Raw genomic sequence first — 13,520 nt, forward strand, 5'->3', positions numbered from 1 at the left:
ATGTTCAATTTGTAACAATGAAATTGGGGGTCACCACAACATGAGGAACTGTATTAAAGGGTCGCGGCATTAGGAAGGTTGAGAACCGCTGGCCTAGAATATGGTCTCTCCTGGAGACTGTTCCTGTTCCCTTGAGACGATCGTATACTGTGTTGTTGTTGGGAAGATGTCAGCGAGGACAGATTGGTTGATAGTGTTCACGTCTCCTGGATCCTTGCCGATTTTGTCTTTTCTGCTTCTGTCTTAACTGTCAGTGTTTGCTTCGTGTATGTTGGAGCTCTATTGTTGGGTCTGTATGTTTATGTTGTATATTTTCCTGAGGAATTGACTCAGTTTTGTAACACTGCTCTTTGTGTCTAGTAACGTTTTTTTTTATAATTTTTTTCTCTTTATTGGCATTCTTTATTTGATGAGTCATTTGTCATATTTGCTTTTAATTCTTTAAACAGATTTGTAATAGCTGCTTAGAAGTCTCTGCTAAGTCTACCATCTGGGCCTCCTTGGCGACAGTGACTATTGATTATTTATTTTCCTATTTCCTGTTACTTACCTGTTTCATAATATTTTGTTGAATCTGGACATTTTACATAACACGTAGCAGCTCTGGGTTCTGCTCCCCCGGGGTTGTGATTGCTGTTTGTTTGTTGAGAGACTTGCCTGAGTTCATTGTTTAGAGTCTGTGTCCCCTGCACTGTGCAGCCACTGCTGTCTCTGCCTTTTTAAAAGAAACCATTCTTTTTCTTTGTAAGCCCAGCTTCCCAGGGGTTGCTCCTAGGGCCGCATGTGTGCGTGGTCAGCCAGTGACTGGTCAGAGCTTGTGCTTAGCACTGCGCCATTAAGGCTTTGCTGACGCATTTGCGAGCGGCGGGGGAACACATTCGAAGCAGTTTACACGTCTGCCCAGCGTCTCCTTTGTGGGTGCTCAGCCCAGGATGGCTAGACAGCGGGTTCTCTCCAGCCCCCCGAGTGTGCTACGCAGGCATCGCTTCCAGACCAACGGAGGTGGCTGGCAGTGTACCAGCGCCCACCATGGCGATCTTGTTTCCATCTCCTGGTTTTGCTCCTCGGGATTGATTCAGGCACGCATTGGGGCCACTGTTAGACGGGCCTGAGCAAAACCTCCACTGTTCACCATAAGCTCCTATTTTAATGACAGACAGACAGACAGACAGACATTTGGGGTCTCTAGGAGTCAGCATCAATTTAGAAACGGCGTCCAGTATTCCCTGAAAACCTGATTATCTTCTTTTACTCCAAGTACAGTCATCCCGGTAAACGGTCTCCTGTTCCGTTTCTGACGGGTCTGTTGCTTGTTTGAAACACGATTCCAGCTTCAGGTTAGCCACGATGTTGGCCTTTCCTGACTATTTGCCACTGAGATCACCGTGGTTTTTTTGTTTGGTTTTTTTCCCTTCTTTAATCCTTTGATTGTAGAGAGGGGTCCATTGGTTGCCTCCCCTACATGCCCCGTCCCGATTGGGGATGAACCCACAGCCTTTCCGTGTACAGGACGACACTCCAACCTACTGAGCCACCCGGCCAGCGGGGATGAACCCACAGCCTTTCGGTGTACAGGACGACAAGACTCACTGTTTTGCCAGCCTCCGGGGTTTTTCTGTGCTCCGTCAGCACAGTCACTGGCCTCAGGGCTTGTCCCTCGTGGTAGAGCTGCAGCAACACAGAGCTGGAGGAGGGGGGCGCACCCCAGGACACAAAGGCACAGGCTCCCATTGTCCTTACGAAGGCGAAGGCGTAGTAGTTCTAGAATAAATGCTTCTCAATTTGTCCTTTGCCTTTTGTCAATTCCTGGAGTCCAGAAATGGTTGTTTTTGACAATTCTGTCCAGTGTTATTACTGCTCTTTGGGGAGAGGATTTGTTGCGCTCTTTTCTCTGTCATTTCAGAAGTGCCCCGCCCCCAATCTCTTTAATGGCTGTGTAATGTCCCATTTTTAAAAATATATATTTTATTGATTTTTTACAGAGAGGAAGGGAGAGAGATAGAGAGTCAGAAACATCGATGAGAGAGAAACATCGATCAGCCGCCTCCTGCACATCTCCTACTGGGGATGTGCCCGCAACCCAGGTACATGCCCTTGACCGGAATCGAACCCAGGACCCTTCAGTCCGCAGGCTGACGCTCTGTCCACTGAGCCAAACCGGTTTCGGCTGTCCCATTTTTTTATGATCCCACTATTTATTTGTCAGTCCCCGATGGATGGATGGATGGATGTTTAGATCGCGCCCACGTTTCCCAGGCCAGGCGTTCTGAACTTAGCATCCTGTGGTTGCCTCTTTGACGAGTCTCTTTCCGAGCTCCCTGCTACTTCCTGGGTCAGAAGAGCCTCAGCCTGACCCTCATTCTCACCTTCGACTCTGTCCTCAGGGAAGACCCTGATCAAGGTGTCAGAAGCTGAAAAGCGCCTGGGAGCCACCGAGCGGGATTTTATCCACGCAGCCTCCATCAACTTCCTCACGCCCCTGCGCAACTTCCTGGAAGGGGACTGGAAGACGATCTCGGTGAGGGGCCTGGGACCACGCGCCTCCTCGTCACCAGGGCAGCCCTTTCCCCAGAGCCGCCGAGCAAGGCTCTCCTCCCGTGTTGGGAACCCAGACCCCCTGGGGCCTCCCCAGACGAGGCTCCCGTGGACTTACTCAGAGTGGATGACTTTCCTTCTTTGGGCCTCAGTTTCCTTGTCTTGACCAGATGGCCCCCTAGGCCAGTCCTGCCATGGCCCAGGGTCTCGCAGGGCGGCCCAGCGCCTCACTGTTCCCGTTCCCACCCGCAGAAGGAGAGGCGGCTCCTGCAAAACCGGCGTCTGGACCTGGATGTCTGCAAAGCACGACTGAAGAAGGCCAAGGCCGCGGAAGCCAAAGCTGCGGTAGGTGCCCCTGCTGGCCTCCCACGCCAGGCTCTGGGTGGAGCCGAGGAGGGGTGCTGAAGGGACCTGGTTTGGCATGACCTCTCTCCCCTGTCCTTGCCTGAAGAGGCCTGGCTGGGGGTGCTGGTCTGGACTGGTCACTTCACGTCACACCTCTATGCCCCTGCCCCCACGGGAATCCTGACAGCCCAGCGCTCGGGGTCCCAGGGCCGACATTTACGGGGTGGGCTGGCCAGCAATGCCCCAACCTGGGCTCCGGGCACCCTGCGCCTCCCCAGACAGACACAGTTGGAGTTTCCCGCATGCCCTTGCCCGCCCTTCCCGGATGCTCAGCTCTGTTCCCAGCTCTGCCAGGGCATGGCTCCCCCTCACTAACCTCACACCCACTGCTCCAGCGCTGGTCCCAGGCGCCCCTGCTCAGGCCCCTGCGACGGTGTGGAGAGCCCTGAGCTGGACTGCCCGCTTGCGCAGGAGCATGTCGGAGGGGCCCTTCCAGGCAGCCCCAAGCGACTGGCTAGGGGCTCCCCTTCTCTCTGTCCCCGAGGCCTGCTCAGCCTGGGTGGGCCAGTGGCGTGCAGCGGGGACAGCTGGATCAGGGCTAGGCCAGGCTGGGGAGAACGGGGCCCCAGGGTGAGCATACTCTTGGGATGCCAGGCTGCTGGGGGGTGGGGGGTGTAGGGGCCTAAAGGCCACCTCACCCGGGGGGGGGATCCCCAGGTCCAGGCCATGCCAGGGAAACCCGTGCTCTCAGCCGTGAAGGCCGGACCCAGCCCAGGCTCCCCACAGCTGCTCCTGAGAGTTCTGGCCCTGAACCCTCCTGTGTTCCCCTCAGTGTGGCCAACGGGGGCCGTGGAGCTGGGCCTGCACTGCCTCTGGCAAGAGCCATGGACAGGGTGCTAGCTCCTGTGGGTGTGTGGGGTCCAGATGGGAGGCAGGGGCTCAGCCACTGGAGTCTTGTTCGGGTTGGGTAGGATGACTAGGGCTACTGGGATGACCTTACTGAGTCATCTGCACAGGACAGTCTCCCTGCCACTCGGGGATGGACAGCCTCTCAAGAATAACTTGGCCAAGACAAGCTTTTCCTCCATCAGCCAGGCCAGGGGAGCCCTTGCTTAGTCACTGGAGTGGGGTGACCTCTTCTCCAGTCGGTTGGCCCGGACAACCTCAAGCGTCTGGGTTAGTCCCGGCTACCCTCTCCAGAGCTAGGACCCGGGCAGCCCAGGTTCAGATTCCCAGAGGACTCCCGCCCAGCAGCTCCCTCCTCCCCACCCTTCTAAACGCTCTCACACACAAACCAAGACACTTCCAGAGGGCAGGTTGCGTGTGTCCATCTGCCCGTCCGCCTCGCGTCCCTCCCGCTGGGGCCGGGGGGCCTGCTCCCGCCTGTACTGTGGACTCACTAACTCTTTTGTTTTTGTTCCTTTCCGTTCTGCTTTGGGTAACTTGGCTCAGTGTGAGGGAGATGTGAGTATACCTGTCCCACGTGCTGTGCTGCTTCTGGTTTGTCCATCTGGCCTGGCGCCCATGGTGCCATGGCCGGCCCAGGGCACATCCTCTGGGCCTTTTGCAAGCAGCTGGTCTCCCCATCAGAGCCTCTACCATGAGGAGCCTCTGTTTTGGGGGGAACGCCAGGCATTGGCGCCTGGGAGTCAGCTTTTTGCAAATGTGGAAAGCCCGTCACTCTGTCCATCCGTGCCTCCATCTGTCCACCTTGGTTGTGGGGGAGGGGCCTGGCCCTTGCTGCAGGAGCGAGAGATGTGTGCAGAGATTCTGGGATGGAGAAAGCGGTGGGGCGGGGTGTGTTTGGGAGACTGGCGGTCCAGGGAGCAGAGGGCCTTGACCCCTGGGCCAGGGGCTGAAAAGTCTGGCTTGCCCAGAGGCAAAGGCTGTGACAACAGCCACAGGCTGTCTCCTTGTCACATCTGCTTTCCTGGCCTCCCCAGCGTGTCCACCCACTTGGTCTTTGTCTTCACTCTCTGGGTCTCCACGCCTGCCTCCTCTCCAGGCGGTGGGTGTGGGAAGAGGGTCAGTGTTGTATTTGTCTGTAGCCTCCCGTCCCTGGGGCCAGGGGCTCCTGGTGCTGCTCTGTGGGACACTCCGGGGTGGCCTCCTGGCCCCAGCCCAGCCCCGGCCCACTGTGACCCCCTCCCCCATGAACTCTGTTCCCACTAGACGGTGCCTGACTTTCAGGAGACTAGACCTCGTAATTACATTCTCTCCGCCAGCGCCTCCGCGGTAAGCGCTCCCACCCCACCCCACCCCTGTCCTCCCCGGTCCCTCCCACACCTCGGGGTCTCTGCACAGTAGACAGGAGACAGAGGGTAAGGCAGGGGCACCGGTTGGACCAATCCCTGAAGCTCTGTCCACCTGGCTGTCCCTGTGCCCCGTGACCATGTGGCTGGCCTCGCTTCTACCTGGGAAATGCTGAAGGTGGAGACCGGACCAGCTGCACTGAACAGGGTGGTGAACTTAGGACACCAGCTGTCCCATCCCCAGTGGATCTGAAAGTCTGTCTGCCCCCAAACACAACCCTGACCCTCCCAAAGCAGGCACTGCCCCCACCCCACTCACCATCCTGGCCCTACTCGGTCCCGGTCCCGAGGAGAGACGAGGCCTGGACCTGGCCTGCCATGAATTCCCAGACCCCTAAAGACAGGTGACAAGGATGGCGCTGGCCGTCCAGCTGCCTTGACAGCTCAGCTGCTAGGTGTCCTGGGGTGAGGCCTTGAGAACCAGCAGGGCGAGTGGAAGGAGCAGCCCAGAGGTTTGGGAACAGGGTGTGTCCTGAGGACTGAAGCTGGGCGTGGGTGGGATGGGCGGGGCGGGGTCAGAAGACTTTGACTGTCTCCGTGTGTTTTTTCTCTCCAGCGTTATTGGGATATTTGGCAATTACTGTTTAGTCTGGGAAATAGGCCAGTCACACGTATCCCATCCTGCCTGTCACAACCATGCTGTGCCTTCTGCCTCTTCTCTGTCCTTCCATCTCCCCCACGGGTGACGTCCTCCCACACAGACCTCTGCTCTTCCTCCCCTGTCACAGCATGTTTCCGTGTGTCCTCGTGCAGTCCTTCAGTGGCTGGGCCATCGTCCCTCGGGGCGTCAACCGCAGTTTAGTCCGCAGGGCCCTGCTGGTGGGCGCCCAGGTCTGCACACGTGGAGGTGGCTCCCGTGAGGCGGCTCCCTAACGAGCACTGGGGGGACAGCTCTGCCCTGGGCCGGCCCTGTTTTACTTTCCGTGTCTCAGGTCCTGGTCTCAGGGTAGCCTTCCTGCAGTGGGGGTGGGGGGAGAGAAGTGGGCTCCCCAGTCGTGGTGGGAGGAGGGGCCTTCTCTAGGCTCTGGACCGCACTCCCTGCCCCTTCCTGGGCCCAGAGGAAGGAGAACTGCCCTGGAGGGTGGGGGCGGCCGTTTTTCCTTCGCTGCTGAACCCGTGTGCCTCGGGCCGAGGCTGCCTTCCTCTGCTGAAGGACAGAAAGGTTCCGTGACTGACCCAGGGCCCCAGCAGCCTTAGCCCAGTGTCAGGGTGGGGTGGGGACCCTCGGTCTCCCTTGAGACCCCAGTCAGTGCCTGGGGGCTCACACGGTAGGAGAAACCCAAGCAGGACTTTCCAGCTGGCTGTCCCCTCCCTGCATGTGGCATGTTGGACTGGACTGTGAGTGACATGCTCCCCTCACCAGGCCTCAGCCCAGCCTCAGCTCCGGGTTGGGTTGGGGGAGGGAGTTGGAGAGTGAATGGGTGGGGCGACGTTGGGGTCTCAAGGAGCTGGGGCAGGGCACTGGCTCTGGGGTTCAGCTGTCCTCCCCTGCCTGCTGTCCCCTGCTGACTGGTGCCCCTCCCTCCCCTGCTGGCCGGCCCTGTTGTGGTCTCCGCAGCTCTGGAATGATGAGGTGGACAAGGTGAGTGGGGCTGCAGGGGCTGGGGGAAGAGGCTTAAGCGGGTAGAGGGCGGGAGTCCAGGCACAGCTGCTGCTGCAGGGCCCAGGTCTGTTCTAGTTCTGGGTCAGCCCCACGTGCCCGCTGGGGCTGCTGTGGGGGTTGTCACCTCCCCTTGTGGGGGGACCACCTCCTCTGTGGGCCCCCTGGTGACTGTTGAATGGGGTTTTCCCCTGGTGGGTGGCGATGCCTGTGACTGCTCTCAGGGAACTGGACCCCGGGGTCTAGGCAGGGCTAACGCTCCTCCCGGGGCAGGGCTCCAGGCCTGAAGTTGGGAGGAAAGTGCACCCCTGCCACTCGGATGCGTGTCTGCATCGCCAGGGGGAAGTGACGTCTGCGGGGGAGGGGAGGAGAAGGCCACTCCAGGGTGGACACTGGCGCAGGAGGAGGTGATGGGAGGGCAGCTGGGGACGACTGTTACTCTCACATTCTCATCCCACTCTTCCCAGTCTGAGCAGGAGCTCCGAGTGGCCCAGACAGAGTTTGACCGGCAGGCAGAGGTGACCCGCCTCCTGCTGGAGGGAATCAGTAGCACCCACGTGAGTGTCCCCACTTCCTCCATCATCCACTGTCTTGTCACCCGCATGTCCCCACTAAACGTCTCGGAAGCAGGTGGGAGGGTAGTGCTTGGGCGTGTGGTCTTTAAGGGGGCAGTTTCGTCTTCAGAGAGCTGGTCCCAAAGGGTGGGAACTCTCCGCCCCGCAGGAGAGGTTGGGGCGGAAGCCACTGGGATGCTGGGCCAGGGTCTGTGGGAAGACGGGAGGGAGTGGAATGAATGCTTCATCCCGAGACACCTCCCGTCCGTCACCACTGGCCTCTCCCCGACAGGTGAACCACCTTCGCTGCCTCCAGGAGTTCGTCGAGTCTCAGACAACTTACTATGCGCAGTGCTACCGCCACATGCTGGACTTACAGAAACAGCTGGGCAGGTGCCCGCCCGGGTCCCCTGGCTCCCAGGCCCAATGAGCAGCCTGACCTTGCTGGGCGAGAACCTTCTCAGCTCAGGAAACCCCACAGGACACAGGGCGGGTGGAGGGCTGCTGCCTGAGGCCCTGCCCGAGCCCTCTGGTGGGCCATCACGCTCCCTCTCCCATGACGTGAGGGCGCTGGTCTTGGGACTCGGAGTGGGTTCCTGAGTGTGGGTGGCAGGTGGGCGGTGGCAGGGACGGCCCGGAGCATCTCACTTTTCCCTTGCTTCACTTTTCCCCTCATGCTGCCAGCTCCCAGGGAGCCATGTAAGTAGCCAGGGTCTCCTCACCTCTGCAGAGGGCCCAGCTAGTGTACTGGGGGCACGTGGGACTGGATATGGCTCTCGCCTCCTGAGATGTGCCCGCCCCCTCCAGATTTCCAGGCACCTTTGTGGGCACCACAGAGCCTGCCTCCCCGCCCCTCAGCAGCACCTCGCCCACCACCACTGCGGCCACCATGCCTATGGAGCCCTCCGTGGCCGGCCCAGCTCCTCCAGGGGAGGCTGCACTCTGCCTGGAGGAGGTGGCTCCACCCGCCAGCGGAACCCGCAAGGCCCGTGTTCTCTACGACTACGAGGCAGCTGACAGCAGCGAGCTGGCCTTGCTGGCTGATGAGGTGGGTCTGGGTGCCACAAAGATGGTGAGAAAGGGCTGGTGTAGGCGCACCTGGGAACTGGAACTGGGAGCACTGGGCCTGCAGACCCTCCACCACTGTCTTCCTCTCTGAGGGGCTCTGGGGGCGGAGCTAAGACCAGGGGGTTCCTCTGGGCAACTCCAGCTCTGAGGAAGCAGTGGCTGCTCTGCCAGTCTGTGGAGCGGGTGAGGTGAACACCTCTGGAGGTGCAGGTGCCATGAATAAGGGGGGAGGGGGGCGGCGGGTATCACAGTGCTGTCCCCATTTAGTCCTGGGCCAGTTTGGTCCTAGCCACCCAGGCCGTGACCTTCCCTCTCTGCCGCCCTCTTCAGCTCATCACTGTCTACAGCCTGCCTGGCATGGACCCTGACTGGCTCATTGGCGAGAGAGGCAACAAGAAGGGCAAGGTCCCCGTCACCTACCTGGAACTGCTCAGCTAAGCAGGACCCTCCCAGGCCCCTGCTTGTCTGGCCTGGGCAGGAGGATGGTGCAGCCCTGCCATTTGTCTTGTCTGTTGGTGACCTGGCTGCTCAGGGTGGGGATTAGACTAACCCCTTCCTGTCGCTACTCCTGGTCATCAGCTGTGAGGGGCCCCAGAGGCTGAATGTTCCCGGCCCCTCCCCCAGCCCTGCTTCTGACCTGGTTCTGGAGCCCCCACCTGCCTGTGTCCCCTGAGCACCCCAGCCTCCTGGCTCCTCTAAGGAGGGAGGGGCTGGCTGCAGCCGCCTCACTCAGCTCCTCAGCCTGTGGGGGGTCAGTGCAGAGGACTTGAAGAAGCCCTGGGGTTCACCTTTGGCAAGAGAGCACCTTTTAGTTGCCAAAAGCAGCGAGGGAGGGAGGAAGGGCAGGCGGGTCTGTGGCAGGCCCCAGGACTGGGCGTGGTCCCCTCTGGATGACTGGAGCAGAGGGGAGCCTGGCCAGAGAGGCAGGGCTGGGCCATGGAGCAGCACTCCCCGGTGCTACCCTCCCCTTCGTACCCTAGAGCTCAAGCCAAGTATGGTGGCTGCAGCCTGCACCTCCCCACACTTTTTAACTGATCTTTTTACTCTGCCTGTCTGCTTTGCTCCCTAGCCAGCAGCGAATAATAAACCGTTCTTCGTGTGCATGTTGACTGGGCTCCTGTCCGGGGTCCTGGAGTTCAGAGTGGGAAAGGGAAAACTTCACATTTGCCCCATTCCTCCTCCTGGGTGGGGAGTGATGTCCAAAATGCCACTGGCCCTCCTCCCAGAAGTACTAGGGCAGAGGGAAAGTTCTTCAAAGCCCCATTCACAGCACTCACTTCCCCCACAGGGCCTGTGCTCTCAGATATGAAGCTGCATGACAGACATTTTATTCCCAAGAAGAATTTCCTAAATTTGGGCAGAGTGGAATGGACTGTAGATGTGGATGATTTAAGCTCCAGTAATGGATAGCTGTGTTTCCTGCGGGCCAGGCACGGAGCCAAGCATGTTCACATGTATTGGTCCTCACAGATGAGGGCAGATCAGAGACAGTCACCTCCTCAAGGTTCCACAACTGGCAAGTAGTCACACAGGGACTCGCCCAGGAAAGTCTGATTCTAGAAACCTCAAATGGTGGGTTTGGGCTGCAAGCCAGGTTTTAGATCAAGGCCCTTAGCCAGGCCAGCCCATGATTAGACTCTGAGGAGGCCTAGGGAGACGAAGGCAGAGGCCCAGCTATAAATAGGAAGGAGCAGAGCTTCAAGAAAGGCTACACCCAGTGATAAGCTCAGCCAGCTGGTAACTGGAAGTGTGTGTGGCAGGGGTGCGGGGACAAGACCAGGCAGGCCAAGGAAGGGAAAGTCTAAGTGTCCACACTGCACCCCTCCCCCTTGAACATTAATGTAATGGAGGGATGTTAGTGAGTCAACCACTAATCAACTTGCCCTCCCCAAGCCTCCCCTCCACTCCTGGGCCCCTCTTCCATGCACTGAGAGCTGCCTAGCCATTCCTGGGCTTTGAAGGCACACATTACACAGCTGTCTATAAACAGTATTTTAATATTTGTATAAATAGACCACAGTATTACCAAAAACTGCAACAACAGAGTGTGGAAAACATTTTAAAACCCGTGCATACAGCCTTTCCTGGCTACACATGACACTGGCTCCCATCTCCCCTGGCCGGGGTCAAGTGCTCTGGGGAATGCTTGAAGGAAAGGAATACCCCTCTGGGGCACTTGGAAGGTGAGGGGGGAGCACAGCAGACTTGTGGCTCCTACCCCTGCTGCTGACCTTTCGATCTATTATAAAAATAATGCCAGTGTGCGGGTGGTTGGAGTTGTGGCTACTCTGGGGAGAGGGTGACAGGAGCAGCTCAGTCCCAGACGGCCCCGTCAGCTGCTGTGCAGGCTGGCGGAGAATGGCAGGCGGGCGGCATGCCACTGCCCTATCTTTGCACGTGCCGGACAAAGGCCTGTACTAGCTGGATCAGAGGCTCCTGACTCTCAGGGCTGGCCTTGGAGAGAGAGGTGGACTTGCCCTGAGGCGAGAGGAGGATGCCAGCAGCAGGGGAGCTGGGGGCTCCCCTGCGGAAGTAGCGCGAGAGGCTGGAGAGCAGCGTGCTCTGTGAGAGAAAAAGGAGCCTGATGAGGCCCAGCAACCCCCACCCGCGGGCTGGATTTCCCCACCAACTCCGCCCCCTCCAGTCAGGACCCGCGATCCCTTCTTACCAGCTCTGAGCTGAGCTCCTGTTTCATCCGCTGTTTGTCCCGGGAGTGCACAGCTGGGTCCCTAAGGTAACGCATCGCCTGGGAGATGAGCAGGTAGAAGCAGTTCTCCATGGTAAACATCAGGAGGGACCTGGGACAAGGCAGGGTTGGCACTGTGTAGAGGGCCACCGAGCTAAGAGAATAGCCAGCCCATGTCTGCCCCAACCCCAGACCAAATTCTAGAAGGGCTTTCTTACTTCAGTGTTCTGGTCCCTTCTGCCTGTGTGCTGAGCCCCACAGCCTGAGTGAGGGGCTCCTTTTTCTTATCCAGCTGGAGGAAGAGAAACAAGGGTTAAAAAAAACCCAGCGGACAGTGACAGCTTCAACTCTGGGAGCTTCCTCTTTGGCAGGTCCTGCCTTACCGGTTACATCAGTTAAACCTCACGATAATTCTCAACAGAGTTAGGCTCCATCATACTCCTGTCATGATGAGGAACTAGCTTGGAAGGGGAAGGCTAGGTAAACGTGCCAAGGTCAAGGGTAGGAAGTGGTAAACTGGGAGGAAGATTTGGGTGAAGGGGCCAGACAGCACCAAACTCACCTCTCCGAGCATGTTTAGGGCCACATTCACTGTGGCCAGAAGGGTCCCAAAGGAGGGGGCCACTTCAGAGTCAAAGGTGGGAGTGGTGAAGCTCAGGGCAAACAGGAAGTTGTATTCAGCAAGGTCCAGGGACTGCAAGGCAAGACCAGAGCATTCTAGGGCCCAGCTAGGACCCCAGACAGCTCTCGAGAGCAGGGCACAGCCAAGCCTTCAGATCACTGTGGGAGGCTGGTGGCGCAGCACAGATGGCACTGGTACCTGATCCAACAGGATCTGGCAGACGTCCGGGGTGAAGTGGCGCAGGGCCGCCAAAGTCCTGCTGAGGATCTTGAGGAGGCCATACTGGACCACATGTAAGGCTCGCTGCTCCGAAGCCTCTGTGTCAGCAGTGGGCTGCTTGGAGGAAGAGGAGGGGGCAGCAGGAGCAGCTGTGGGTGGCCGCTGAACTCGGGGTGCAACAGCTGAGGGGACACCATCCCCATTTTTGTTCTGGAGGAGACAGAAGTGGAGGTGGAGCACAGAAACTGGGGTGAGGCACTCCAGGCAGCCATGGGGGGCGGGGGCGGGGGCGGGTACCTGCAGGTAGTGCTGCAGCATCTTCCGGCTGTGCAGGAGGGAGGTGCAGGCCTGGCACAGGTAACCCAGGTTGACCTGCGGCAAACATGGGAGGCTGAGGGGCTTCTCCTGGCAGCAACCCCAGCCAACTGACTAGATCAACCACACAGGTCTCTACAGAGCACTGTGCTCCCAAATCACGGAGCACTGCACTCTGGGCCCACTCTCGCCGGGATGGTTTCCCAGGGACAGCATCAGTCCTCAGTCAGTACATAAGGCGGGATCATTTCCCCCTTTTACAGAAGCAGAAAAAGGCTGAGAGAGAGGTGAAGGGACTTGGCCAAGGTCACAACCAGCACAGACAGACACCTGCCTGTCAGACTCCAGAGTCTGTTCTTTCCCTGCCCTGCTCTCTGGCTGGTCCCAGCTTCAGACCTGTTTCTAAAGAGTCTGACCGCTAAAGCCCAGGCTTTTAACCTACAAGGCTGCCATATGCCGGGAGGGAAACATTTAGCTCCAGAGAAAGCAACATGAAACCAGATCTTGTGCTCCCTAAGCCAAAGTCCCTGGAGGCGCCCCAGAGAGCGCCCATCACGCCCTGTCCCCAGGCCCCTCCAAGAACCTGTGCCTGAGCCCCACCTGCACATCTCGCAGGAGCTGAGGCAGGTGGAAATGCCACTCCTTCATGAAGCTGGAGAGCTGCAGAATGAAGCCCACCGTGTGGTCTGCCTCCTCCAGGCACGCCAGACTCTGCACCGTCCTCACCGCGTTGAGGCACTGGGAGGGGAGAGAAAGGAAGGATAGGGTGAGGCAGGGACCTGACACACCTGCCCTGCCCTCCAGTGGGGAGGACAGGTTCTGGGCACACAAACTGAAATGGCAGTACAACAGGTGGTTTGGTGTTCCGACAACAGGTTCTGTCTGAGATGATCCCAAACTGTGTTTCACTTGGCAGAGCAGCTACATGAGTTGGCCAATCAGCCAGCAGTCCTTAGAGCACAGAACTGGCCTGGCCCGTGTGGCTCTGTGGTTGAGTACTGACCTATGAACCAGGAGGTCATGGTTCATTCCTGGTTAGGGCACATGCCCCGGTTGCAGGCTCGATCCCCAGTGGTGTGGCATACGGGAGGCAGCCGATCGATATTTCTCTCATCGATGATTCTATCTCTCTATCCCTCTCCCTTCCTCTTTCTAATAAAAGTCAATACTTTTTTTTTTTAAATGGGGAAATGATACCCCTTAATTACCAAGCCTCAAGCCCTGAATGGCCCAGACCCCAGTAACTCCCAAACCCCATTGCCTG

The 13,520-nt window shown here is 58.4% G+C and overlaps 3 protein-coding genes across 9 annotated transcripts in view; 2 read left to right on the forward strand and 1 right to left on the reverse strand.

The window, feature by feature from the left end:
• The window catches only part of SH3GLB2 (SH3-domain GRB2-like endophilin B2), a 15,586-nt gene extending 6,065 nt beyond the window's left edge, over positions 1 to 9,521 (forward strand). Inside the window, exons 4-13 of one of the 7 annotated variants that reach the window (XM_005881372.2) lie at positions 2,385 to 2,518; positions 2,788 to 2,880; positions 4,333 to 4,344; positions 5,053 to 5,115; positions 6,751 to 6,774; positions 7,260 to 7,349; positions 7,639 to 7,739; positions 8,031 to 8,045; positions 8,154 to 8,394; positions 8,745 to 9,521. In XM_005881372.2, the coding sequence (XP_005881434.1) occupies positions 2,385 to 2,518; positions 2,788 to 2,880; positions 4,333 to 4,344; positions 5,053 to 5,115; positions 6,751 to 6,774; positions 7,260 to 7,349; positions 7,639 to 7,739; positions 8,031 to 8,045; positions 8,154 to 8,394; positions 8,745 to 8,852 (881 nt within the window). In that variant the 3' untranslated portion in view covers positions 8,853 to 9,521. The remainder of the gene's footprint in view (positions 1 to 2,384; positions 2,519 to 2,787; positions 2,881 to 4,332; positions 4,345 to 5,052; positions 5,116 to 6,750; positions 6,775 to 7,259; positions 7,350 to 7,638; positions 7,740 to 8,030; positions 8,046 to 8,153; positions 8,395 to 8,744) is intronic. The other 6 variants (XM_005881374.2, XM_005881376.2, XM_005881373.2 and 3 more) reach the window with 6 other exon arrangements.
• Positions 1 to 13,520, forward strand: part of ZDHHC12 (zinc finger, DHHC-type containing 12) — a 590,635-nt gene that overhangs the window by 374,847 nt on the left and 202,268 nt on the right. The window lies entirely within an intron of this gene.
• The window catches only part of NUP188 (nucleoporin 188kDa), a 41,198-nt gene continuing 38,069 nt past the window's right edge, over positions 10,392 to 13,520 (reverse strand). The window contains exons 38-44 of the mRNA XM_014529297.1: positions 12,857 to 12,994; positions 12,239 to 12,313; positions 11,921 to 12,151; positions 11,663 to 11,794; positions 11,319 to 11,392; positions 11,083 to 11,212; positions 10,392 to 10,976 (exon numbers count right to left, since the gene is read on the reverse strand). Of these exons, the coding sequence (XP_014384783.1) occupies positions 10,800 to 10,976; positions 11,083 to 11,212; positions 11,319 to 11,392; positions 11,663 to 11,794; positions 11,921 to 12,151; positions 12,239 to 12,313; positions 12,857 to 12,994 (957 nt within the window). The 3' untranslated portion in view covers positions 10,392 to 10,799. The remainder of the gene's footprint in view (positions 10,977 to 11,082; positions 11,213 to 11,318; positions 11,393 to 11,662; positions 11,795 to 11,920; positions 12,152 to 12,238; positions 12,314 to 12,856; positions 12,995 to 13,520) is intronic.

Source organism: Myotis brandtii, unplaced genomic scaffold (assembly GCF_000412655.1).
Source record: "Myotis brandtii unplaced genomic scaffold, ASM41265v1 scaffold68, whole genome shotgun sequence".
In the NCBI taxonomy this organism is placed as follows: Eukaryota; Metazoa; Chordata; class Mammalia; order Chiroptera; family Vespertilionidae; genus Myotis; species Myotis brandtii.